The sequence below is a fragment of the Acanthopagrus latus genome, chromosome 15 (assembly GCF_904848185.1).
Source record: "Acanthopagrus latus isolate v.2019 chromosome 15, fAcaLat1.1, whole genome shotgun sequence".
Classification (NCBI taxonomy): Eukaryota; Metazoa; Chordata; class Actinopteri; order Spariformes; family Sparidae; genus Acanthopagrus; species Acanthopagrus latus.
In genome coordinates this window covers 13,917,794-13,945,783 of record NC_051053.1, presented here as the reverse complement: position 1 = coordinate 13,945,783, position 27,990 = coordinate 13,917,794, and the positions used below count along the sequence as shown (strand labels likewise).

General features: G+C 39.6%; 1 protein-coding gene across 3 annotated transcripts; it reads left to right on the top strand.

The window, feature by feature from the left end:
* The first annotated feature begins 74 nt into the window (after positions 1–74).
* On the top strand, positions 75–27,754 carry LOC119033647 (rab11 family-interacting protein 2). 3 transcript variants are annotated; one of them, XR_005079334.1, is made up of 9 exons: positions 75–249; positions 1,041–1,636; positions 5,652–6,058; positions 7,223–7,565; positions 9,302–9,377; positions 11,590–11,784; positions 19,122–19,183; positions 19,797–19,915; positions 27,626–27,754. XR_005079334.1 is itself a non-coding variant. In XM_037124020.1 (6 exons), exons 2-6 carry the CDS (start codon positions 1,284–1,286, stop codon positions 11,806–11,808), a joined length of 1,398 nt encoding a protein of 465 aa, XP_036979915.1. In that variant the 5' UTR covers positions 76–249; positions 1,041–1,283; the 3' UTR covers positions 11,809–16,543. The 3 variants fall into 3 exon arrangements, 1 of the variants encoding a protein (XP_036979915.1); XR_005079333.1 differs by lacking the exon at positions 27,626–27,754 and adding an exon at positions 23,069–23,166; XM_037124020.1 differs by lacking the exons at positions 19,122–19,183; positions 19,797–19,915; positions 27,626–27,754 and having other exon boundaries at positions 76–249; positions 11,590–16,543.
* Positions 27,755–27,990: the final 236 nt, after the last annotated feature.

Here is a 27,990-nt window from a genome sequence, read left to right as displayed (position 1 = left end):
TGCGACCACCGCTGACAGTTGAACTTTCACCGGGCTGGTGTGGAAGTGACGTCAGACAAGGAAGTAAAGCTCGCCGCTGGCCGACAGCAGTGAGCAGCAATGGATAGCAACAGCAGCAGCGGTTACAAAAGCCAACATTAGCTGACGGCATTTGCCCCAGAAACCGTCGCATGAATGTATTTGTGTAACCAGTCTCTGCTGAGCTGAAGTGCTGAATGTCCTTCCAGTGTCTGTGAAAATGACACCGAGGTAAGCACCTCTCTGTGTGTGTGATGCTCTGTGTGCTTGTTAGCTCAGCAGCTAGCCGCATGTAGCTAACGCTGTGTTGGAGCCGAGCAGAATGTAACAATAGCAAAGCTTCTTCGAAACCTCAGGAGCTAATGTTGCCTCGTAATGTTTGATATGCTTTAAAACACGAGTCTAGCTCAGCAGTGAATTGAATAAAAGCCCAGGTCGTTATGACAAACCTGTGGAAAGATGCTCACTTAAAGGTAAATTACCTCATGTGGGTTTGTCAGTTCTGTACAGCTGGGGTTTCTTGTAAATGTGTTCAAGCTGAACAACAGAGACATATTATTTATAGATAATCCAAATATAACACCAAGAGATGCTCACAGGCAGCGAAAAAAAAAAAAAGATCAGAAAAGACAGCACCAATGGCCATTTCATTTAAAAAATGGGTACATTTTCATCACAGTATGGTTAACTTGGAAGTAATATATGGAATCATCATGCCACCATCCCAGTGAGTCAGTCACTGATTCAGTGACACCAAAATGTGTCATTGGAGGAGATAATCAATTAGGGACTTGATACTAGAGCTGAGGGAGACTTATTTATAGGTACTGTACAAAATCATGAAGCACAGTCTAATTTTGATATTTCCTCTGATAACTTCAAAATCACACGTTGGTGCATGTCACTGCCATCAAAGCTGACTGAAATCATTAGCTACTTTGATATCAATGTTTCCTGTGTACCCACATGAGTCATGTGTTGGTTCTGGGAAAGATACTTACGCTGTTTCTGTGTTTTTTCAGATGACTCACCAGTGGCTTGGACATCTGTGATTTGACAGAAGATGAGGCTTGCTGAGTTTTTCAGACTTTTAATTGCTTGTAATGATTGCTACTGTAGGCACATAAACCACACTGACATGGACAACAAACTATAGTGAATCATGTTTGTTGCTTTTTGCACATCACACACACTCAGAAAACTAACCACATAAATTATCATTTAGTTTGTTTTGAATGGCTTTCAGTTGATAACCAGTGCTGACGATGTCACTGGGCGAGCAGTCTCAAAAGTGGTTTCCAACCCATGTCCAAGCCACTGTTCTTCAAGCAACCGGTTTACAGCCCAAGGGCAAAAATGGCACCAATGATGCCTACACTATCATCCAGCTTGGCAAAGAAAAGTACTCAACATCAGTGGCGGAGAAGACACTTAACCCCATCTGGAGAGAAGAAGCCTCCTTTGAATTACCCGGTTTACTTCTGGAGGGCAACCCTGAAGTCTACGAACTATGCCTTATTGTGATGCATCGCTCTTTAGTTGGGATGGACAAGTTCCTGGGTCAGAGGTCCATCAATCTAAATGAAATCTTTGATAACAAGGAGCGGAAGAAAACTGAGTAAGTATTAGACCTACTAGGAAAAAGTCAATTAGTTGTCAACTATTGAATTGAACTATTTCTAATCTTTTAAAATTTGAATATTTTCTTATTTCCTCACACCTCTGACAGTGAGCTGAATATGATTTGGGTTGTGGACAAAGAAAGACATTTGAGGGCATAATCTCAGGAGTTTATAAAACACTGACTTTTTTGACCATCTTTAGACATTTTATCGACCAAACATGTAATTGATAGATCGAGAAAATAATCAATAGATCAACTGACAATGAAAATAATATTTAGTTGCAGCTGTAGTTTCTATATACTGTAACAGTTAAGTTCAAGATCTAACCTCAACGCATATAATTTCATGGGAAGTAATTAACTTGACATTGTAATTGGCCAGCATTACAATTATTTTTCAGGGATAAGCACTTATCGCCTATTAACTCTGCTGTGGTAGGCTTAAAGCTAAATTATTTTCAGGTAAGACCTGCGTACCCATTATTATGTGGCAGTATGCCTCCTTTGGACCATCAGGGCGGCATAAACTCTCTTAGTGCCGATGAAAATGGCATTTTTGTTATCTATGGAGTTGTTGCAATGGCTTAAGTTTACAATGTTACACCCGCATAATGTTGCAATAATGAAGGAAGCCGCAGTCAAATCTGTACTAGAGAATTTTTGGGCACACTTAGAAGTTGAAATCTGGACACTGGGATGTCTCTGTTGTATTTGGATGCCACTAAATTGAGTTGGCACGTTTTGAATTTTTATTATAATACTTTCCACATGTGGAGCATCACATGTGAAGAATCACATGTGCTGCAGTTCAGCTCTTTTATAGCATTCAACTGCTTTTCAACTCCAGCTGACTGTCATGCACCAGTGTGTTGTTAGTCGAGGAATGAACTTGTGAGAGGAAGTGGAAAATATTTGCAGAACTATTCCAGTCATAAGTGGATTACAGCATGGGCTAAATAAGTTGTTATTAGTCACAATTTCTGCACGTGTTATTGCAATATTTGGCTGAATGGCAATGTGTTGTGTTTTGTGTGTTTACATATTCTTTGTTCTCAGTTGGGTTTATGACCCAGCTCCTTTACACCACATGATTTAAATACATTTGCACTGTCCTTTAAATCACTTTATGTACTGTTTTAGAAGAAAACATTTTATTAGGTAGCTTTTCTTTAATTTAAAGAGCAGAGAGTAAAAAAAAAAGTTTACAGTCCAGAAGGTTAACTGGTCTAACAGAAACACCAAATTATTTCTTAAGTTTTATAACATAGCTGTCACAGATTAGATAATGTTCTCAATTTCTGACCACAGATTGGTAGGTTTTTTACATTTTATCATCCCTCTGTTGTTTAAGGCTTAGCCTACATTGTTGAGAGATTATTTTTAGCTTAATCACTGACATGGTGAGCACCAATTGGCCAGATTGAAACTAGTGGAGCTGGCCAAACATGTCTTGTTAGTCACTCCTGTACAGTGGCTGTGAAAAGAGATGGCATGTCCTGTGTAGTTTAATTACTCTTTGTGTTTTATTTTTTGTGTGAATGGGTGTTTCCTCAGACAGCCCAAAAGGAATGCGTGTCAGGTGTAGTGGAGACTCTAACTGGCATATAGGTGTGATGTTGGGTTGTGCAACTGAGTCAGCCCATTCATTAACAGATGACTTGTCTGGGTGTTTTACTTGCCCTGTGTCTGTTGAATGCTTGGGGTGAGGTTTGTGGCGCTTTGTGAAATTATTGTATAAAAGGTTTGATTGGAAAGATAAATTTAATAATATATAATTTATAATAAATAATAATAGATTTGTAATAAACTAAAGATGAACTTTTTACATTGGTTGCACTGGTGCACAACATTTTAATTTAGGTCCACCAGCACAAATTACATTATTGTAGCCACTAATGCATTTTAGTTTAATTTCTCAATGGAAATTATTTGAACTGTTGCAACTGTATTTATTTTTTTTTTCATGTGGACCGGTGCAACCAATTAAATGTGAAGTTGACAGATTTTTGGGCCCATGTACAACCAGACCAGACACATCCTCGAGCGACTGGGGACAATATTGTCTGAGAAATAATTGAGATAAATGTTATGTCATGTTAATACTCAGACACTGGAATTGGAATTTAAAAAGTACACCTCCTTAAGAAATAAATCATGAAGAAAATAAAACCCACACAATGGAAATAATAACTCTCAGGCCCTGTTAACAAAATATGCACTAAAACAATGCGAAACATTTGGCACAGGTTTATAGATGTTCCTTACTGTCAGTCCAGTATTTGTCACTTTTTGTTGGTTCATATTCATATAGAAGTAAATACGTTGATGCATGATTATTTTGACAGTCTAACCACCATCATAGTGTGAAGTCTTATATTTGGCTGAACTTGGGACTTTTGACCCTCACAAGTCTACATTAAGCAAACAGGAACAGAATAATCACATTGGATCTGGTGTTAATTAGCTCACTGCACATTTGAACATTAGCACACTTCCTCTTTGCCCATCAGTTGGGAGAATCACAATATGTTATAATCACGGGTTTTATTTGTTTTACGTGCCTGAGCATTGCACCTCGAGGCCGTGCACTTTTTCAGCAGAGCGTCTGTAATGAATACGCTCATGTTGCTTGTTGGCCTAATCCCACACTGCAGGCATACTTGACAATGACGCCAGGACCCTCGATACTATATCCACACTCCACAGTGGGTCTGTGTTCACTGTGGCCCATCCACAGTGTTTTTGAACTGACATATTGGGAAGGAAAGCCCGTCTTGATATCTGAGTAGGCAGCCCATAATTATCGCACACCTGTGTTTGTTGATTGTGAGGAGTTTCCCAGCGGTCCAGGCCCGAGTGGGAGGATTGTGGTTCCAAGCACAGGGAGGTTTATCTTGGCCTTGAGACACACGTGAGGTGCAGCCCCAGCCCCACGGCAGCGGCATGCTGTGGCTGCTGATCAGACCAAGCGTGGCGCGCAGCCTGGGAATCAGACCCAACAAGGCCTTTCATGACTGGGCTCCTGAGCCACGAGCTAGGTGGTTTAGAATAGCGTTCAACAGCTGTGCTTTTTCAAAAGCTCAATACCAACACTTTTTATGGACTGAACTGATGACTGATTTTTCCTACTGGAATTCAGCTGATCTCCATTTAAACCCAGGAAGAAATATATGTAATTGTGTGAGTGAAAATACATAAAGGTGAAAATTGTTTAAATTGATCAAACTGTAGCATCATCGATGTGGGTGAGCGCAAAGACCAATATATTGATGTGACCGCAGTTTGTTATACACCCACAACATTTCCCAGATGAATGTGTCAAAAGCAGACGGAACATTTTCAGTGATGTTTCATCCTTGTGCTAGTTTTCTAAAGGAAATTATCACCAGCCCTAACACAGAGGATATGCCTCATTAGCATGTATGAACTGCTGGGTTGCCCTGCGACATGGCTTTGCAATTTCCCAATTGCTCGTCGTTGCATTTCTGAACAAAGGCCAGATTTGTGCAAATGCCACTTTATTTCGCTCAGAGTGAATGCATAAATCCCATTACTTCCAGTTGAAAAAGCAGAGATGTTAAACAAATGGGAGCCCAAAAGCAGCCTGAAATGGTCTATATAATTCAGCAGCAGGCTATTTCTTATGTTCTGTTTGCAAAGAATAATGTTTATCCTCTGAATGATAAAGTGTATTCTCACTTGTGTCAAAAAAAGTTCAAACGATTTAAGCCCCTGTATGTGTAGCCTCTGGATTAGTCTGCTCAAATTAGCCTTTTCTGTGATGTCCACAAAGAAGTAGGTAGAGCACATTAGAAAAATGCTATTTTCTCCTTTTGTCATATTGTTTGATAGTGTAAGGACTTCTACCACGTTCTGACTTTGTATACCTGTCTTTCTGAGTCATGTTGAATTACGTCTAATTACCCCAGATTTTCATAAATCCTGTTCTTTTTATATAAATTGTCTCATTGAATTTGCTCAGCCTAAGCCTCCTCCACTCTCATTTTAGCTGGTATTCCTTGGAGTCCAAGCTGGGGAAGAAGAAAAAAGAACGAGGCCGCATCCAAGTCAGCATCCAGTTCATGAGGAACAACATGACAGCCAGCATGTTTGACCTCTCCATGAAGGAAAAGCCCCGCTCGCCTTTTTCCAAGCTGAAGGACAAAATGAAGGGTCGCAAACATGACAGCGGCTTCAGTGACACATCTTCAGCCATCCTGCCTCGCTCTGCCCTGTGCGACTCGGAGCCCAACCGCCAGATCTTCATCCCAGAACCGCAACCCCAGCCTGAAGCAAAGGTCAAGAGACCACTGCTCGCTGGGACTCATAAACTCTCTGCAGCCCATTCCATGTCAGATCTCATTGGGACCCACTTTCGCCCCAAACTGGACTCCATGAACTCCATAGAAGAGACTGGTGAGGACAAAAGCTTTAATTTTTCAGAGTTTTTGCAACTGTGTGTTTCAATATTATGTTTTTTTTATTATGTCTTGGTAACATGTATTACTGCTTGCCACAAGTCTGCAGGGACTTTAAGGTTTTTTAAATCACACCAATCTAACGTGATAATAAGTCATTGCTAGCTTCTTATGTCTTCCTTTTTCAAAGATCCATTGCAGTGGAACAAGCGAGACTGGTGAGAGACTACTGAGAAGCCTACTACTAAAATTACAAAGCAGTGCTATAATGTGCTGTAATTGTGACTGTCATGCTCTCAAAACAGGATGCAATTTCTACTGGCCATCAGTAGAGGCTGACTAAAAGACAAAGCGCTATAGAGATGTAAGGGATATTAACTAAAATAAAATTCATTCATATCAATCTGTGACCTTCACTGATCTCTGATGCTAAGCAGTATAAGACTGGCCTGAAACTATTTGCCCTCTTTGTCCTTTAGTTACTGAAGCTTTAACAACAGCAACAGTACAGAGATCCAACAGAACTGGCTAGTAAAATGTAAGGCATAAAAAAAAACAAGCAAGCAATCAGATGATTATCAGAATTAACTGATTTTACAGCTCTCTCTAAATGTAGAAATAATCATAAAAAGTATATCTGTAAGCTCATATGTCAACTTGCAGCATGCTCCGTCTTCACTTCTCAATCTGCACTGCACATCTATCTGAGGCACTCACATTATGATGATTATGACTTTATCTTATAAGCATCTGTGATCATTCAGATTGGCATGCAGGGGAGGGCAACCAAGTTCTGGAGGTAAATGGGACACAGTCAGAGATTTGGATTGTTTAAATACTTTAAAAAAAGAAGAAGAAGAAGAAAAACAAAGTTGTCCTCACTGCTCCCAGTGAAATGTTTTCATTGTGGTGTGGTATTGGCTTGAACGATTCATCAGCTCCTGATTCACCCACACTGATGTCATCACATCAGACATCAGAATGGTCATTAAAAAACCTGATTACATCTGATAATCACACAAATAAAAACAAAGCAATCACATAGATTTTGGGGTATTTGGGTTATTTGTTGTGTGATTGTGGTTTTGCATGGATATTTCTTTATTAATAACTATGTCACAAGTTGATGTACTGCTTTTGGTTTCTCCTCTTGGGAGTGCAGGTCCTCACAGGCGTTCCCAGAGCGAGGTGCCAGGCTACCAGGACAGTGAGGCACACAGTGACCCTTTCACTGATATCAGTGACACCCTGCCACAGAAGTATGCCACGCTCCCACGCAACCGCAACCCATTTGAGGGGGAGCACGGGCAGCTGTGGGACCGGGCAGAGAGGAAAGAGAAAAAGGAGAAGGTCAGCCTACTGGAACGTGTGACGGGAAAGAAGGAAGGCCGCAAGACCAGCAATGGAGGGCGTTCGGGCAGCTCTGGAGACCTGCGTTCCCCAAACCCCTTTAGTGGAGACTCGCAAGCAGATACTAACCCATTCAGCTCCAGCTACAAAACCAGGTAGACCCTGTTGTGAAAGCTTCTGTGGCCTCTTTTCATCAAAATGAAAGCCTCTAAAATCTGTCATAAAATACAAATATCAATCTTAGAGGATGCAGAAATTTGCAGGAAATAAAGGACCACAAATACAAAACATTCAATCCCTTAAAATGTATGACTGACTCCAACTTATTTTATAGTCAGCCTACAGTGCCATAATCCATTCACCCCTTAATTTGATTTTAAGTTGTTCTCAAATATGTCAGTTCTCAGACAGCAAATATAACTCAAATGATGCTACCAAAATAGCCAAAAGTCCCAATTCCTCATTTATCCCTCGTACGTCTAGAGTGCTCTTTATAGCAAATACAGAATACTTCCCTCTGGGGGAACAACTTCTGTAAATGTCCCTCAGTCTGGTCAACATAAACATACAAAAATGCTCACAAATATCTAAAGTTGCCTTTATACATCTTGCATCAGCCAACATTTTTTAGAGAAAATACAGCAGAGTTATGGTTTGCCGAAGACATAATCTAACACACATAATCCTAAAAAATCCTGCTAAGATATCTATTTCTTCCTTGCCTTGAAGGGTGGTTCCAGAGTATTTAAACCTGGGCCCTATTTTTACATATTTTGGCATGTAAATGACTAATGGGTACAAAAATTGTCTTGGAATTGGTCCGACAGATCTCTTCAGCCAGCAGACACTAAACGGGCTGAAATAGCTACAGTTTAGTTCTTTGGAGTAAATGTGCTGGTCAAAGTAAGTCCACCAAAAGTGCTTGTTTTTGCAAGTAATGGGCTGTGATTGTTACTAAGTGTCTCACATTATTAAAAAGATCCCTGCAGAGTGTGACCTTTTTAGATATCTAAAATTGACCTTTAAAAAAATTATAATAATTTAAGAAATGACCCTTACCCTAACCCCTTTGTGCTCTGCTCAAAGCCACCAGACTCCTTTGACAAAAACAGTCATTTTACTTTCTAGAACACAGGAGTTGCTGGTGGCTGAAATCTGCATCCAGCACCTGTATAGCAGCAGTACTTATATATTTTTAGAATATCACTATGTTTTCATCATCTTCCTCAAACCATCTCATAATAATCCCAAAACGTGATCTTGCTGCCCATTGGCACAGCTGCTCTACTACAGGATATTGGTTACAACATTCCCATGAAGTTTCGAATACCTCGCTGATTGAAATCTACAATCTCATAGACCCCCTTGTCTCTCATTCTGTTGTCAAGTATTGTTGCTCAAACCTTTCCACCGAGCCTGTTCCATCTATTTTCCGTGTTACATAAAGAGTTGGTGAGCACTGTGGCTAAATTCTGGTTTATCACAGTGGAAGGTGTCATTAGTGGCTCTTTAGAGAGCCTGGGCTTGATAACAGAGCCCTCTGAGCTATAGTAATGAGATCCTCTGCAGAGATAGACCACCCAATTAACCACTTATCTCTGAAGGCACTAGTCCATCATCTTTACTGCTGCCTTTGTCATACAGCAGCTCAGTGGTCATTTATAATGTGGTGGTGGAATACGAAGAGATGTTATGTTGTACGTTATTTGTCGATGAATTCATTTGCTGCTGCAGCAAAAACAGGCCATAATTTACTCCTCAATAAACTGTCAGTCACCTTAAATATCCAAATGTGCTTTATTAGCCCCTCAGAGGCAGCCTCTATTGTAGTAGAATGGTAATAATGCCTTGCTTCATGCTTTTACTGACTTTTTCTTTGATTGCCTCGCAGTGATAAAAAGTCATCAAGAAACGAAGACATCTCCTTTGGCCAGAAGAAGAAGAAGGACATCAATGGCAAGAAAAGTGTAAGAAAGACAGCACATCCCTTTTAGAAAATGCAAATGACTTATCAGGTGATACTGTTGCACATTGTCAGGTGTACGTGACAATGATTGAGATGAAAAAGATGAGAAATGACCCCAGCAGTTGCAACTGTGTCATTACTTCCTGCATGGTGTCATGCAGAATTTTAATTGAGAAACTCCCAACTTTCATTTGTCACAGCAGCTGGTGACAGTGATCTCTGAGGTTACAGAAGATTCATATGTGCCATTCAACTAATTAGCAGCTGCACACATCAGTCATCATGTCAGATCTGGTCATAATTTGAAGCGGTGTGAAATTTTGGGCTCTAAGGTCAATTTTAGTGGTGTGTTGCACTGATTCTGTAATTGGAGGGCTTTGCTGAGAAAAGGCACAGAGATGTCAACTGTTTTTTTTTTGGTGATTATTCCTTTATTTGTGCATGATGTTTTAAGCCTTCATAGTTTATGTTTAGTTTAACTTCTTTTGCCAACTATTACACAGCAAAAATGGTATTTATGAGGGAGCAGTGGGAGCAGTAGCTAAAGTGCTGCCTAAATGAGAAGGGGAATGCTGATAATGGCTTTCCTCACCTTTCTTTGTGGGTGTTGAGGGCTGTCGGTATCCACACATGTGCCCCTGTGCATGCCGCAGTGCCTCGCAGACATGGCAGCTCCCATTTCCTCCGCTTCAAGGCCCTAATTAACCACACACAGGGGGGGAAGGAGGGAGGAAGGGCAGTGAGAGATTTCAAAGGACTGAGCTTTTAGATTCTCAAAGCTGAGCTCATTAGAAACTGTAATGACACAACTGGAGAATGCCAAGTGTGCGCCTTATCTTCTCCTCACTACTGATCGCAGAAAAATGGTCATCATTACTTTGCCAATTCATGGTCATTTCCAGGCCTTTGTCACCAGCCACTAAAGCTCCTGATTATTATGCTATGTGTGTGTGCGTGTGCATGTGTGCGTGCGCGTGTGTGTGTACACACGTGTGTGTGAAAGAGAGGAAGGGAGCACATGCTTGTATCTGAAACCAACATCCCCTTCCATATGGCAGTCAGTTCTCTTATTCCCCCTCAGATGGCTTAAGTGCAGTGTCTTACAGTGAGATGCCTTTTTTTTTCTTTCTATCGTGTGTTAGGAATAGGTTACTGAGCTCTGTTCTCAAAACCCTCCTTATATTGGACATTTAATCTCAGTGGCAAATATTTCATTTTGGTTTGTGTCGCCCCACAGTAGCCTCTACGCTGTTAGACGCGATAAGATACCTGGTAAGCAGTCCCGCTCCAGGTCTTTCTGCATTGTCTTTCCTCAGCAGTCGAGGTTTGAATGGTGCATGGGAGTGGAAGCTGATAAGTGTGGTATTTTAAACAGGGTGAAGGCTTTGCTGCTCTATCCGTTCGGGGGAGGATGCCCAGCACTGAAGCGATAAAGTGGTCCCTCATTAAAAACGATTACAGCTCCTCTTCTACCCGCGCAATATGATCTGCACATACCGTACCTCACTCCTCTGTCCAAGCAGGTTGTCCACAAAGAGCAATACTTGGTTTCGGTTGCATCCTTATTTTGGTATGTATTAGCCTGACCTTTAATTGTTGAAATATGCAGCTTGGCATTTCCCCCTCTTCTGTAGGAAATCTTTTATTTAGTTCTGACATGCTTGTTAGAATGTTTTTTTGAATCTTGTCTATTTAGAAAGATCGTGCTTTTAGATACTTTAAACTAAAGAGAAAGAAAAAACACATTTCCCGAGATTTCAGCTGCTCGCTGAAGTGTCAAAGTTAAGTCCTATTAGAGCCTATTAAAATGCTCCTGATTTGTTATAAACACTGTTACACTGTACTAGATCACAACATCTGCTATAGACTTCATTGACATGTCAGTACTAAATCCCGTGAGAAGGATCATCGTAACAACTCTCAATTAGCCTTTATTAGCAGCAGAGAAGAAGCGATAAACACATGACACTTAATGTCACGTTAGGCCAACACATCTAATTAGTCTATTTTCTCTGTCGCATTGTGATTGAACTTAAAGGGTATCTTTGTTCTTGCCTTTGTTGTCAGATGCTGACATTTCATAGATCATTCACCCATTTGAGTCTACTTTCACAAAAAGAAAAAATAACCATGCAAAATATGGTGATTATGGAGCGTGTCACCTCAGAATCTCCTGGGATTAAATTGAGCTTTTTCTTGTTTTCCATTTTCAGACACAGGAAAGCGTGGCTGCTTATAGCAGCTTGTCCTTTGAGGAAGTTGTGCAGGAACTCATCAAACAGAAAGAAGTGGTGAAAAAGAAAGACGCCCACATCAGGGAGCTGGAAGACTACATCGATAACCTGCTCGTGCGCGTCATGGAGGAGACGCCAAGCATTCTGCGGACGCCCTATGAGCCAAAAAAGAAGGCGGGTAAACTCAGTAAAAAGTAGAAAGAGTAGACACAGGATGAGAAGTTACTAATGAAAGTTTAGCCGTAGCACATGTATCAGTATCATGTGGTAAAATGAGCAGGAACAAATGGGATTGATCAAAGCCAAATTTATGTTTTAGTTGTGTATTTGCTTAAGAATATTTGTATTCAGTGGATGTAGTTTTGACAGACATTTTTCAACGTTTTTCTTATTTTAGTTCATACAGGTGTTTTGCCCTCTTTGTTTGGCATGCCAGAAGTTCAGTTTTTTTTTTTAAAATGAATAATGAAATTAATACTTTGTGCATTTCAAGGCACTTAAATGGTATACTAAGAATTAATCAGTCGATTCAATTAAAATCCAATCCATACTTCAGTCATACTTGACAAATTAAGGTTTAGCTACATTGTATGAACTTGTGAATCTACAGAAGTCTTTTGCACACACAGGTTCCATCATCCTCCCAGAAGCTCTTAAGGCACATATGCAGCTAAATTCAAGTTTACCAGATTCTGTAGTGGCAGATGTGAGCTGCTGGCTGAAGGATTGTCACGTGGTTGATAAGATGAAAATGTAGTTACAGGGTTTGCACTACAATTGCCACCTAAAGTACGAAACACATTTCGCCTTTGTTCGGAGCTCCTTGTCACTCTTCTACCTAAAAAGAATGAGTGATTCATGAGTATACTTTAAAAGACTGGAGGAGAGTTACAGTAAGGAGTTGCTGGACAGTATCTGGAAATCTGGTTTCTTTTGAGCTCATGGAGTCAAAAAAAACAAAACAATGGTACATTCCTGTCATCAGTTACTGATGTCTCATTCTTCATTTTATTTGTGATGACTATCAATTAGTTTTCCTGGGCCAAGGGGCCCATGGTCATTCTCTAAAGGTGATCATTTTACTTACTAAGTGCAATAATCATAACTTGAGTATCTTGCTTTGTATTTCTGCTGGTTCTTGTTTACATTATAATCACAGCTTTGATTTGATTCACTGGAAGAGCTTGGAGATTTTTGTTTCTCGGCGGATTGCCCAGCCTTCATCTCTTTCAAATACAATTTTTGCAGATGATTGCATTATTGGTACCTAGCTGCACATGTGGACAAATTCTTAATAATCTGTATTTATAAATGCTTCTTAGCACATTTACATATGAACACTATTTTAATGTATTTCTGCGATACTTTATGGTAAAAAAACGATACAGTATCCCAATACCCTGTCTTCTACCATCTCTTCTCTTTATTAACACTGTACAATGACAACAAATCCCAAAAATATGGGCGCATTTGATTAAGTATTCATGTATTAAAGTAATGCAGTTTGTAATTTCCATTAGCATTAAAATCTGTTTACCTTTAATGAAATGCTAGACACAAATTAATTATGATCTGTGCCTCAGTATATTTCAGCTTTTTTAATTTTTGTATAATCAAAACAGTCTTAATTCTCACATTCATATAAGATATAAGTGTCTTACCAGTTCACTGAGTACTAATGAGAGCCATTTTGTACTTGTTCAAGGTAAACAGCCAAGTGTCGTCAGGTCACAAATCAAACAGTTTGACAGCCTGTGTCAGAAGCTAACTGTCCTCATTTCACAGTTTTATGTCATCTCATTTGTCGCCTCAGTCTGTGATGCTAATGTCATAACAACATATGTTGTTTCACTGTTAAGCAGTGCTTGATTCACTTTAATTTATCACTTTCTACTGAACAAATTCAGAGTGAGGTTTGGGGCAGCTGTTAGATTGCACTGCTGGTACGAATGACTACTTCAATTTTTATTTTCACAGAGAGGTTAAGTTTCCGTACCAGTGCTTGTGGTAGATGATCAACAATAGTATAATCACTAGCTGATGTTTAGGTTTACATTTTTAATTGTTTATTCCTTAATGTACAGTGTTAAACATGCTTTTCATTATCATAGTTTACTCAAGGTTGCACACCATTTTAAATGATATGTCAAACCTCTTTTATCAAATGATGATCCACCTCATCATTTTGCTGGTATTTATATCTTCTTTTGTAATTATTTTGTTCAAAATATTTGACCTTTACACTGTATGATACCAAACCACAACTCAGACAATGTGCTACACTGTATGTATGGAATGTCAACAGTCAAAAACACTTGTACATTTTTTTCATTTTTCATGAATGTTGTACCACTCAGACACACACTTTGTCATGTGCTGGTTATTTCTGCTGCTGTTAAAAAGTAGTTATTTCATTGGAAAGTATGTGTTCTCTTTGTGAACTTGAGGTCAAAATCTGTTGTTACTGAATGTATTCTGGTTGGCTTTGAAACACATAATCCTGAAATGTATAGTAATACACAGTACACTAACAAGGCCATTGAACCTTTCATGCCTTTAAAGTATTTGGTGTATCCAAAGAGATCATTTCATCTGGGTTCTTCTCTCTATTGGTCTGACAAAACTCAGACATCTTCATCATGGATGTGCGATGATGTGATTCAGATGTCTGGTAAATTACTTTGTATCGGAGAAAGGTTATCTGATTTGAGTACTTTTTGAAAAGCCAAAAATGTTGGAATTGGTACATAATAATAATAATAATAATAATAATGAGTATTATGTGATGCTTATTAAGGAGATGTGTGGATAAGAATCTGTTTTCCACTGCTGAAAAGCTTCTCACTGATGGCCTTCCTTCTTTCCCTTTTCCCCTCATGTTACAGGCTTTACCAACTTTGACTAGGCTGTATTGGTAGTTAGCCACTTGATCAAGGACCTTGAAGAGCTCTTAATACTTCCATTGTACATACCGTATAGTCACTTTGTAATATGACTTCACCTCCTTTGACTTTTTGCACCTGTTGCGCTGTAAAATGTTTGAAAGTGTGATTCCTTGGGATTTATTCTGTCTGAAATTCAATCAAAATCTGAGTTCAATTTGAAGGAATCCAAAAAGTGGGGTTAAAATTGTAAAAGTGAAGGAAAGTATTCACCACCCATTTTTCATTTGCGTGTAACTGACATTAGCAAACTGTGTTTTAATCATGCTTTTTAATAGCTTTTTTCTCTCAGACCTTTTTGGAGCTATAGTTATTTTTTCTTTTTTTAGCAGAGCAAATGGATTTGTGGCAGTGGTGTTTCAGTGTCGCTCATATTGTGCATCATAGAGTAATACTCATACACTGTTAACCAGACACTTAGGTCTAGGATGTGCCCTAAAGCCCAATTGCTTTGCCTGAATCCTGAAATAACAAAAGATAAGGTCTTTAAACAAATGTTGTATTCATTTGGACCCTGAGGTTATTTAGTTCAAATGAAAAATGAGGGGTGAGTAGTTCAAATTAATTAATTTTGCCTGTCATTTTTCCTTTTAGCTTGATTGCTACATTTGCTTTATGTTTTGATATAATTCGGTGCTTTGCTAGATGTCAACCTAAAACACAAATCTAAATGAAAAGCATTTTCAAATCATTTTCTCGCACCGCAGTGTAAAGGGGTACATTGCAAAATAGCCCTGCATCATTATTACACTTCTGCCTTGCCACTTTGCATAATATTTGTCATCCAATTAATGCCAGTGCTTGACTATGCAAAGCACACAAAACGCTTTGAGGCAAAATTTCTTACAAAATTTGGCCATGGCCTGTGTCATAATTTCAGTCTATGTGGTTGTTTTGCACATGCATTAAAATGTAATCTAATTGTTGTAGGTGAATGTCCGCCCGTTTCCGAAAAATAGCGCAAACATACAGTAATTTTTATCTTTTTCTCCCAATGTTGATGGAGCATGCATCGAACCATTCCATGAAGGTGACATAAAGCTTGAGTCGGATCGCAACAATCCTCCTCTGGCAGTCGTTAAAGTCTTCTGATAATGTGATGCTGCTTGCCATAGGCCACATACAGCTGCCAGACACTAAGACTTAAGCTCTCGCTAAATCCCCTGACGGTGCTTGTAATGTGGCACACACTTTGAAGGAAATGATGACTGTTTATAAAAGATCTCGCCAGTTAGCAAAGCTTCATTGAGTTTACAGAATTGTATGGAGGCTGGTGTACAGAGGCAAACACAATTGAACACAATGTGAGTTGAGTTTGGTGCCCCAACATGGCAGATATCTAAAATGACATTTTGATACTAACATACATGTTGGTCTACTTCTGGAGAAAACATGCCTTGTAATGTAACAATGGATTTGTTCAGATTCTTGTCATTTCTGCATGTCAATCACATGTTTTAATAATGCAACACTTTATATTATTGCCAAATTATATGGCATTTTCCAGATCCAGAAAAAAACATAAATCCATCCATCGACTCTCATCACACAACCTCATTGTAATGTATTAAACTCAGAATTGTACAGAGTGTAAGTTGATTAGCAAACGTCCTTTCCTCGAAGAAGGCAGACAAGTTGTTTTTGTGTAATATTTTACACCTAATAGACAATATGCAAGACTTTCATACCTGGATGTTTGGGGACAAGAATGTATGGGTTTTTTTTAACAGGGTCTCGAAGATGTATGTGTAATGATAGCAGGATAATGCTGTTAATGGTGACTACATGTTGAGTGCCAACACAAGCACTAATTCAGTTTGGTGATGCATTTCTTCATATTCACACATTCTCATACAGGTTCGAACATTAGCCTTTAGATTTGTCCATCATCATCATCAGCATCATAATCAAATCTAATCTTCTACTGGATGTAGTTTGAAAGGCACAAGAAGATTGTATTGTCCTTTTCAATAAACTCACTCTAAATGAAATCTGCTTTTTACAGTTTGTTTTTCTTTGTTTTTTTTGTTTGTTTTTTTTAAGCAAAAAGATGATATTTTCACCACAAAGTCACCTCACAATATGCAGCAGATCTGCTTAATCCAACGCTAGGTGTGTAAATGTGATGTAAATCTTCCATACAGTGGATTGCTATGCAGCTGTTCTTTGGTTCGACACCTGTCCAACGGACATTCCTATGGATCAATTAAAAGCCCCTCTCAATTAACTCTGATCTCATGAGCAGTTAAACCACGATTAGCGTTTTGAATTGTGCTGATTTGTGTCAAGCTTTTGTTTTCCCTCTTGCTCAGAGCGACTCTTCCTTTTGTCCTGGAGAAATTCCCATGCCTTCCTAGCGAAAAGCGAGAAGTGGCATCGTTTGACAACTGAGTAGCGAGATTGCTTGTTAAAACTCCACTCTAATTTGCCTATGTGTGCGACAGGACTGTGTGAAACCTTTTGGGACAAGAAACACTTGTCTTGTTTACCCGCCGATGCCTTTGTGGGTCGGCGTGCTTCCCTGTCAGCCCGCCGCATAGCAGGTTAAAGCACGACCTCTCCCCAGTTGCTTCAGTCTGGTAGTCCCTGAAGAGGCGCACCTCAACACCGCGGCAGCTGCCACTGCACACCACAGCACCACGTCACATCGGACAATGACAAGAAGCAAAGCAGTGGTAACCACGGACACCAAGAAAATACAGAGTAAACACAACTTCAATAATGAAACAATCTATGAATGCTACAGGTGGCTGAAATGGTGATAGAACCACCTGTGCGGATTGAGTAATTAAAGTTTGCTAGGGCTACATTTAAGAGGCAGTCACATTTAGATCTGGCCATGCTTCTAAAGTTAATTTCAAGATGATCCTGCCTGGCGATAGAGTTGGCAGCATGCGTCATGATTAATTTTTTATCTTCCTGTGTTAACTTACAGTCTGCCTGGGAGACACTGAACACAAATAAGTGTGTAATTGGGCTTTATGTAGGTGTCACCTGTTGTATTCATAAGCTAATTGGCATACTCATTGTCATCCTTACACATTCATCAACAGATTGGATTTCACAGAAACCAGCTTTTGTGCGGCGGTGGCACGTGTCATCTGAGTGCCTCCTAGATTAAAGCCCCTCAGTTCATTGTGCATTATATCATATTGCTGTAATTTGAGGAAATATCCGACAAACGTGTTATGTAAGATTCTGCGGGTGCAGGAGAGCCCAAGCGTGCCAGACAAGGGCCACCCACAGGTCACCTGCACTCCCTTTAAATATGGATGGGCGTCATAGCAGGGATCAGTGTCACCCCGCACGCGTCTGTGAATAGACGTGCCTCAGGCAATCATGGAGAAACTTATATGAGGAGAAATTCAGCAGATGGATGAGGTGTTTTTAGGGGAAAAAGCAGACCTATTTGGGCAGCTGGCCTGAACTTGTTGGATGATCGGGGGCCAGATGTCAAGGTTAACCCCTCACACTCCCCAGAGTATCACACCCCACCCACTCCTCCAATGCAGGACTCTTTGTTGGATAGTTAACTCATCTCAATAGGTGCTTGAGATAAATCAGGTGTCAAAGGTGCCGCAGATCTCCGCGTTGTGCATTGTATTGATGGTATTGTCTTCCTCTGATAGCTGCCACGCGTCTGGTATCAGGTGAACAAAGCCAGATGACAACTAGAGGAAAGAGGGGATCTGTCAACACAGAACAGCAAAAAAGGGAGAAGAATGTTGACTAGGACTTGTGTAGCTACAAAAAGGATGTACAGTCGAGTACAGTCAGTTACAATCAATGAATTCATACATTATATATTTATATAATATTATATATTATATAAATGTTCTCTAATTCTGGTGTCACTTTTTTTTGTTTATACAAACTATAGGAGCGTTGACTTCGAGTCTTTAGACGATACGATGTTTTTGTATTAACAGGCATATTTGTCGCTATTGTCCATATTATCCACATGTGTTATTGCTTGAAGGTCAGATGATCACTCAGTGTTTATCATAAACTGAATAACTAATAGTCACATTAACAAAAGGCCATGCATTCATACATTTTATTTCCTCCGTTTTCCCGAGATAACGGGATGGATTTCTCGAGATATTGAAAGTTTGTTTTCCCGAGATGACGATATGATTAATTTGAAATCTTGAGAAAACAAGAAACGATAGTGTAGTATATTAAATCATTGCAGGAAACATTATTCATTGTAACATTAAAACAATGGGAAATTAACAAAGGGAACAATTGGCAAATGCACATAATATGTACAAACTATATATTTTCTGTCTCTTGCTCTGTGTTGATGTTATTGAACAGATGTGTTAAAGTTAAATGCCAATTGCCTCATGTTATCTCACTGTTTTATTGAAAAGAAGTCGTAGCATACCTTTGATCAAAAGAGTGGACTACCAGTAACTTTAACAGTAGTAAATAACACTCATTATTTTTAGTTTTAGTGAATTAAACACATACACCTAACATGAAAGATTTCTTATAAACTCAAGTCAGATTACAACTTGTGTTTTAGACCTTCCTTGAGACTTGGATATGTTGTGCTTCCTGCAGGCCTGGCTGTTCTGGGGGAATTGTTCAAGCTCATAGGACCACAGTGTTTCTTCAGGAGGCTGGTGAGTTTGGCCTCATTATCACTGTCTGAGCCGCACGTGCCTGAGACTTATCACCTAAAAGCTGGGAAACTCGAGCTGTCAGCAGTCCACAGCTTCACATTCAGTCATTTTTTAGACTGTAATTGACACCACAAAGAAGCTGAAGAGGAGATCGTGACTGTGAAAACATTGTGAAACCGTAACTGTTTGTCTTATTTTGGCATTACCAATAATAAAGAATAACATATAATTATGATTAAGGAGAATAGTGCTATTACACCACCATGTCAGACACTGTGTTGATAATGGATCAGGATTCGTATTTGCCCTACTCTCTCTATTTTTTTCAGCGGAAGGAGGTTACAATTGTACCAAATCTAAAAATACATCAATCAGTGTGTGTATTGTTATTGCTGTGGGTTACTGTCTGATGTTCAGTTCACTTTTTAAATATGATTTGTGATCATCACAGCAGGATAACCCAGCAGCAGGCAGGCCGCTCACTGCTAACGTCAAGCACAGTTGTAGTTTGCAGTGGATAGATCACATTAGAACTTCATTGCAATAGCTCTGTAAAGCCATGCTAAAACTAGAGTAATACAATCAATCAATCAGTCATCTCCTGACTTCACAGCACAGGAGAGCTCTGCTGGAATGCTGCTAAGCTGCAGATGTACCAGCCAAATTACTCCAGAGGGGAATTACCAGGCCATAAATCCAGACGTCAGGAGGATGGCTGTAGCCTATTTCACGGTAAAAAATCCATGCAACTTGTTTCCATTACCTTCATAAAGAATGTCTCACTGTGCAGGGCCCAAAGTTATCGCTGATGACAGATCTAAACATGTTTGCATCCAAACACGGCCTCAAATCGCTGGGACTTTAAACAAAAACATCATGAGAATCTACTCTCGTCATTCACCATGTCCTGACAGGTCCTTTAAAGTGCATGATCTGTGACATGACAAACTGTGGGAGCAACTAATAATTATCTCCTCATTCATAATCTTCTGTAAATCTGAGGCGTGCTGCAGCCTGCAGGTTTTACCTTTCCGTAGATATAAGCTGAGTTATCGTTAAGTGACGTAACAAGCTCATTCAGACTAAATATTTTCGCTCTTAAGTGTTGCCGGCATTTGAAGAACCATCATCATCACGTCTGTTATCAGATCCAATGGCTTTAGTCAAAACGCAGGATCCTTTCTCCTATTTTTTTTGTGCGATTCTCATGTAAGTAGCAGGCAAACAACAGACATACTGGCTAGTCAACACGACACAGTAACCACTGGCATCAGATCGCTGGCAGGTACTGGGCTTCATTATTGCTAATTAAGATGTATAAATATGCTGTCTGGCACTTGACTTGTCGTTTGCAATGGGCCATTTTTTCCATCAAACTCAAAAAGTGCCAAGGTAGACAAGGTGAGGGCATGGGTGCTTGTAGTGATGCTGCAGTGTGTACTCTGTGGGCACAATTCAGCTCAGCTGGCATACATCTGACTGACGCCTTTGGATGCCAGCAGCTAAACAAGCCCAGGTTTGAGGGGAGCGTGTTGTATATTGGGCTGAGCTCAGCAAAGTCTGCCAATGTCTTTGAGTGTCTGGCTTCATGGTCTCTCATACAGAGCTCCTTGTTGAGCTGCACTCTGTGGTCATCTTACAGATGATGGCAATGGACAGTTTACAGTAGGAAGCAAGGCCAGCAGGATGTGACATCACTGCACACTGCACTAATAGAAAGTATTAACCTGTTACGTTGGTGAATCAGGATTCAGTCCAATTGTTGTTTTTGGGCTGAGTTAGACATTTCAGAGAATTAACATTAGTTTTGCCTGCCACCACTGTCAGTTTAGTTGGACGTCAGCAGTCACATGTCATCTCAGTATTTTTACAATAAACAACTGATTTAATTTTTTGAAATTTGAAATGGAAAACCAAAAATATATATAACAGGGCTTTGTTTGATTGAACTGCACTAAACCACTTTGTATAACCCTGATTCCCAAGAAGTTGGGACGCTGTGTAAAACATGAATTAAACCGAAAATGATTATTTTCTAATTCTATTCGACATATGCTCAACTAAAAACAGGGCAAAGATGATATATTTGATGTCTTGCAGCTGTAATTGCCAGCAACACATTTCAAACAAGTCGGGACAGGGGCAGCAAAAAAAGTTCAAAAACACCTTAGATTTAGATTCCACATTCCACAGGTAAACAGGTTCATTGGTAACAGGTGTCAGTTAAAAGCTCAGGCATTCACAAGCAGGGATGGGGCGAGGTTCACCACTTTGTGAAACACATGATTCTATAAAGAATTACAGCATGGGCTTGGGTGTATTCAAATTTTCAGTAACAGGAAATCAAATTAGAAAGACGTACTAAAGTCTTCCACCCTGACAGATTGGTGAAGAGCAAGAAAGGTAAAAAATTAAATTACCTCAGGAGAGTCTAAAAGAGCTATATGATTAAATTTTATCTTCATATGTAAGTCACCGGAGGACTAAGCCAGATGTCAGCCGCTTGGTTGGTGGAAGTCTGTAGTTTGCACACTCGGTCTATAAGTTGAGATTTTAGGCTTCTTTCGCCACTAAGCAGCTTTTCAAGTATATAAAGGGCTCCACATGTGTTCACATTTCTCATATTAGATCTACTATAATATGTGTACTTTCTCAGTTTTGACTGGTATTGACAGTGTTGGGACAAAACTAAAAAATATAAGGTGCAATTATATTATGATTACATGACATCCTCCCACTACATACTGAAGATTAATCGTAATTTCTATACTTTGCTTCCTTCATTTTGCATTAGCCAGTGCGTGATAAGATTTATGCTATGGGTCACTGGTATGATTAATGATTTGTATCTTCATTTTGTAATTCTCCAACTCACATGTACTGTAATCACACACATAATGTATTTCTGCCCAATAATTTAGATCCTGGCTGGTGTGTGAATCCTTACTAATGTGACAAGCACATTACTGCAAATGAGGGTCACAGAACAAAGCCTGTTATTCCTCTGCGGTGACTAATTAAGAAAAAGAACAATTAGCCAAATGACCAATTAATAACAATCCTCTAATCTACAAAAAGTGATCGGCAGGAAAGATCTATTGGCGTTTCTTCACTGTGAAAGAGAAGCTCCATGGGCGTTCTGCACCAGACGAGATTTAAAAGGTCTTTAATCTAATTAATCTGCGATAAATAATGGTTTATGCTATTACAAAATTGCTCATAGAGAGGATTACAATACCATAAAATACAAAGTAATAAGTTTTAATGAAATGAATTGAAATATCTTTCTCTTGCCTTATTCCCTCTCTGTCTCTTTTTCTCTTTTTTGGATGCACAGTAAGTGTCATCTACAGTCCCATCAGCACAATTCTTGGTTATAAACCGTTTACTATGTGAACAGACATACAGTAGTTTCACCTCCTTTAACATGTATTCCCAATGAATTATTCACATAGGAGTTATGTATGAAAAAGACGTATGAATAACTGTCACTGGCACATGTTTCAGCATGTCTCAGTAATCTATATGGGGTGAGGGAAAATCAGTCCTTAGTAGCGATACACACACGACTGCAATTTTTTTGGCTGAACCTGATTTGGGATTTTTTAAAAAGTCCTACCAATTCCAGGTTTCTTTCTTGTCTAATAACTATGATTCACAGCATACACATTTTTGTATCCTTTTTCAGTGTAAATTCAGCTTATATGTTCATAATGAAACACTGACCATATATCATGTCCCGTTACTGAAATGTCGAAGGCAGGGCACGTTTATTTATGTAGCACCATCAGACACAAGTCATTTCAAAGTGCTTTAGGGAGAAACAGAAATGCATTTAAAAGACAACAAAAACAAAACAAACTTGTGTGCTCCCTTTTTTTTCAGGCTGTCGGGAGGCGGGCAACAAGTGTGTGAATGTGGCCCAGAATCGGATATATCTGACAATGATTGGCTGGTCATGCTGAAAACTGTCTGATTCCTGTTCTTGGTCAATTGTGTGGTGCATCTCTAATTATGAGATACATTGCTATTCTCTTAAAACATTTTGTGATGATCCAGATAAATAATCTGAAATTAAAAACCTAATTCTTGAGATTATGATTACACGCGGCAGTTTGCATCGCAGCCCTCTGAATTAATGGAATCGAAGCGTTAGGTGCCAAAGATTCCCACCTCTAATGCTGCTTTACATTTTGCACCAAAATCCTTGTCTACGCAACTTTTTCAACGTATGAATAAGATTCTTCAGACTGTGTATGCACATGCTCACCACCAGCCTATGAAGTTTAACTTTTTTTTTTTTTTTTTTTAATCAATCGTATATGAACCTTATTTTACAGAAAACAAACATGCCAGACTTGAGTTATTTCACTGCAAAGCACTTCTCCAAACATCTCAGAGTGTGTGACCAACACTGTGCTCTTGGCCATATGGACTATCATCATTAGGACTTTGCATGTTCTTTTTCCAGCCTCCAATATTATGACATGTCTCCACTGTTTTCAGAGTGTCACGTAGCTGCATGAGTACCTATCAAGCCTTGGCTGAGGAAGAAGCTTGCTAGCGTCTGCGGACTTCTTTGTAGGCGAGTAAAATGCCTGCAATTTGCAAGTGAGATGAGTTGTCAAGTTTTGAGACATGCAGGTGGCTCAATTTGTCTCCTTGTTTTGATATAGCAAGAGCAGCGAGTATTGGCGAAGTATTGGTAAAGCCTTGCAAGCCTTTGTGAGTCCAGGGAGTGCTGCAATTAATTATGTTGCCCGAGTTTTGACACACGTAACATTATGCTGTCACTCCCTCAGAGGGATGATGTTGATGTCTTTATCCCTTGAATGTAATCGCTGGCTGTCCGTTACTCTTACTCCCAATAGCAAGAAAGAGAGATGGTCGGGTACATTTGATAAAACTTAGATCAGGTATCCAGAACAGACAGTTTGATACATCGTAGACTTCCCTTGACTTGCAAGTGATAAATCCACTGGAGGGTTGTTATGTCTGTGGTAAGTCAACAAATGAGACATTACAGTAATAATCCACGACATTTCCATATAAACAATTGTCCGTTTTGTTCCAGTCTGACTGCTTTAACACAATCGTGACTCAGCTGTGGTCAGAAAATCTGATGGCACAAAAGGAAGTTTTAGTAAGTAGCAGTTTCTTCGAGATAAACAGACACATGCTTGAGTTGTCAGCGTGAGTCTAAATCACCATTTCATAAGTAATCTCTTGAGAAAACAATAATCTTAGATAGATTCCCACGCTAACAACTCAAACATTGTTCCAAAGTCAATGAGGATATGTTTTGTTTGCATTATTATCATGACAGATATTCTGAAGTACTTTCCTGTATTCTTGCGGCTGTATTTGACGTGACTAGCCTGTGGACGAGGAGATGGGTGCTGGGGAGACAGCCGTCGTCGAGACGTTGTTAGGCTAGGTGGTGGTTCGTCTGGGGGTACGAGTTTGGAACATGCAGTCCCCTCTCCTCGAGCGGTGAACCAGAACCAAGTGGAGTGAGGCTGGCGGGCCACAAGAGCACCATTGTTCTTCACATTAATCAAACTGAGGAAGGGCAGGTAGCATTTCCCGAGCCCACCCCACATGCACACCCTGCCAACCTCCATGAATGGACTGCTTTTTTAGCTGGCAGCGATTGGCCATCGGAGCTCAGAGAGGATGTGTGTCTGTTTAATTAGTGTGATGAGCTCAGCGGAGTTTATGTGCAGTGTCGGACACCAGGTATTAACCCCTCGAGTTTGACCCTGCGAGGGGGGCGGCCGACCTCAATCTTGACATCTCTTTCTTTCCACTGTTCTCGCTTTCATTCTCTTCATTAGAAAAAGACAGATTAGCCAGGCGAAAGCAGACTGGAAGGAGGGGAGACTGGACTCAGCCTCTGCCTGCCTTTTTCAACCAGCCCCTCGCCCTCAGATGAAGAGAATAATTACTGCTATGATACTTCTAATGATGCTGTCATTAGGATGCAGAGTTGTGGTCTGCTTCAGCGCTAAAAGCGGCTTCCTCCCAGATCTGAACACATGGAGCTTCCCAGGGTTTTGAAAAAGCTTTTCACGCTCACAGTATCATATGCACAGACATATGTTTGGTTTTACAATTCCTTGATTGTGGTGAAATGCCATAGGATCTGTCGTCAGTGTGCCTGAAATTCATCCCAGAATTATTAAACAAACCCTGCCAAGACAAAGGAATAATCTAGATAGTGAAAGACGCATTCAAAACCATAATTAGAACTGTGGTCTCTTTCACTTTGTACCATAAACAGCCATATAAATGACACATACCGTAGATCATTCACTGGCAGCTGCCTTCCATACACTTCGGAAGAGAAAGTGCAACGTGTTAACATTACCCAGGGGCACTGTTTTCTAATTCATTTAACCACAGCAGTGTTTTCCTAACAGCTTCAGCTGGCAATTAAAAACCATGAAAAGATACGAAAACATTCTTACCATGCCAGACGCACTTTCCACAAAGGTAAAACAACCACTTCAGGCACAATCAAAGCTTAGGATATCATCCTTTATCCGATTATGCACTTTATTAGTTCAGTGGAACAAACACAAGCACTTGAGGGGCATCTACTTTAGGATTATAATGCCTCTTTTGCACACAGATGGTTAGTTTATGCAAAGGGCAATTAATTAGTGAAGCAGTTTTCTGTCTTTCTAATATTCTGGGTCGCAGGGAATGTGACATGCCAAAATGGTCAACGCAGGAGCACAAGTCCAAGGGTTAAAGGGCACATGGAGGGCACTTCCACTGATGAGTTATGGTAATGATTTAGGAAACTAGTTTGGATTAATTCAATAAATGGTTAATTTGTTAAACCATCTGGCATTCATTTGAAAGCGTTTAGCTCATGTTGCCCAGTCCAGCTAGGGATTTTTATGGGATTACAGCGTAAGGACATCCTATAAGCACATTATGCAAGCAAGTGCGATACATGGCAGAGTGAAAGGTAAAGAAAATAAGTTATTTTTGTCAGAAAATTCTTGGGATCCATATCAAAATGTGCTTTTAATAATTAAATCTTTTCATTTGATAAACATAGATGTTTCACTTAATTTTTATTCTGCCAGAACAAGCACAAAACTGAATCCCGTTTTTTTTTTTTTTTTTTTTTTGAAGAGTGATTCAGGCTTGGGGTTGTATTTATTAATATCACCCTTGCTACTAAGGGAGGGAGGAACAAAGAACTGGAGTCACAGCATGTCAGCTCTCTAAAAGGCAGTGTTTGCTGCACCCCCTCTGAAAACACTTTATTAATTGGATTTAGATATTTGCAAAATGATCTATTTAATGGGATTACCACTCGTATAATGATCTTATTTATGAGGGAAGCAATCCAAGCTTTGGGGCGGGCTGATAATGCATTTCCAGCTCTTTGGCAGTTAATGTTGTGTTACAAGGGGAGATAAAGTTGAAGTCCCATTGTAAATGAATAGGTAAGTTAGCCCGGTGAAATGGAGCTGGTATGGTGGCAGGTCAGATGGGCTTGAGTGGCCGCACTCACATTCCAGAGGCCTGTCTGGACTGTAGGCTCAGACCTGCTGAACTCCTTACAAGTTCAAGGCAGACGTAAAGAGGGAAGGAGGAGGGAACGGAGAGAGATAGAGTCCCCCCACCTCAGCAGCATAATGGCCCTTTCTTACATCTTTATCCACCTCAATATCTCGCTGAAGCTTTTACAGGCCCTGTTTCCACTTAAATGCCTGGAGGTAATGTCCTACCTTTTCCTCTTCTCACCAGGAATATTGATTTAATCTTGTCAACAACAGCAGTGGTATCAGAAGAGTAGAAGAAACTGGATAGAAATTAAATGTGTGCATATATGTTGAGCAAAATAACACAAAGAGAATATTTGCAGTTGTTTATTGTAGCTCTTTAAACGGATGTTTCATGTTTGCCAAGACACTTAAGCTGTTGGATGTTTTCCCTCATGGAGGTTTTAGCTTTGTTTTGTATCTTTTCATGTAGTGTTGAGCCACTAATGCAAAAAAAAAGTATATATGTAAATGCACTTCTTTTCTGCAGAGCACACAGACTTTAAAACATTACCATTTCAATATAACATTTGATTTATATGTGTTTAAAAAAATAGGTTATAATCTTTTACTTTAAAAGGATGTATTCTCAAATGAGATTATGCTAATAGACTGTAATTTGCATAAAACGGGTGGAAATGTTAAACCAGATTAAAAATTCTGAATATTTAAGAGTTTTATCCATGCTGTTAGTCAACAAATATATTCATTCTCCCAGAGAATATTAGAGGCTAAATGTGACATTGTGGAGAAACACAAACTGTGTTGCAGTACCCATGATCCCCCCCAATGGGTTGGCTTACTTGTTTATTACTAAATATTTACAGTATGTAAGAATATCTCTTGTGAAATAAACTTTTCTTTTTTTTTTTTTTAGATGCTCAGCCCGGTGTGGTTTTAGGGTCTTTGGAGCATTAGTCTCAGGTGAGGGCTGGGGCACAATGTGAGGTCTGCGACAAAGAGCACCTTAACAATCCTCCATTCAGGACATTAATCTGCAAACAAGTGTTTTTTTGTCTCTCTGAGTCTTATTTTCATCGCCATCAATTTAGTACATAGATTGAAAGTGATTCAGGTTGTGCTCTCAAGTTCCGCACCCATACAGCCCCCGAGCTTCTACCTCGTCCTCTCCTTAGCCTTTTTTTTTTTTTTTTTTTACTGTAAACAGATGAAAAATGAACCCTCAACCTACAACCCTCACTCACACATTGGTAATCCAATTCAGTCTGCGATTTACAGCTT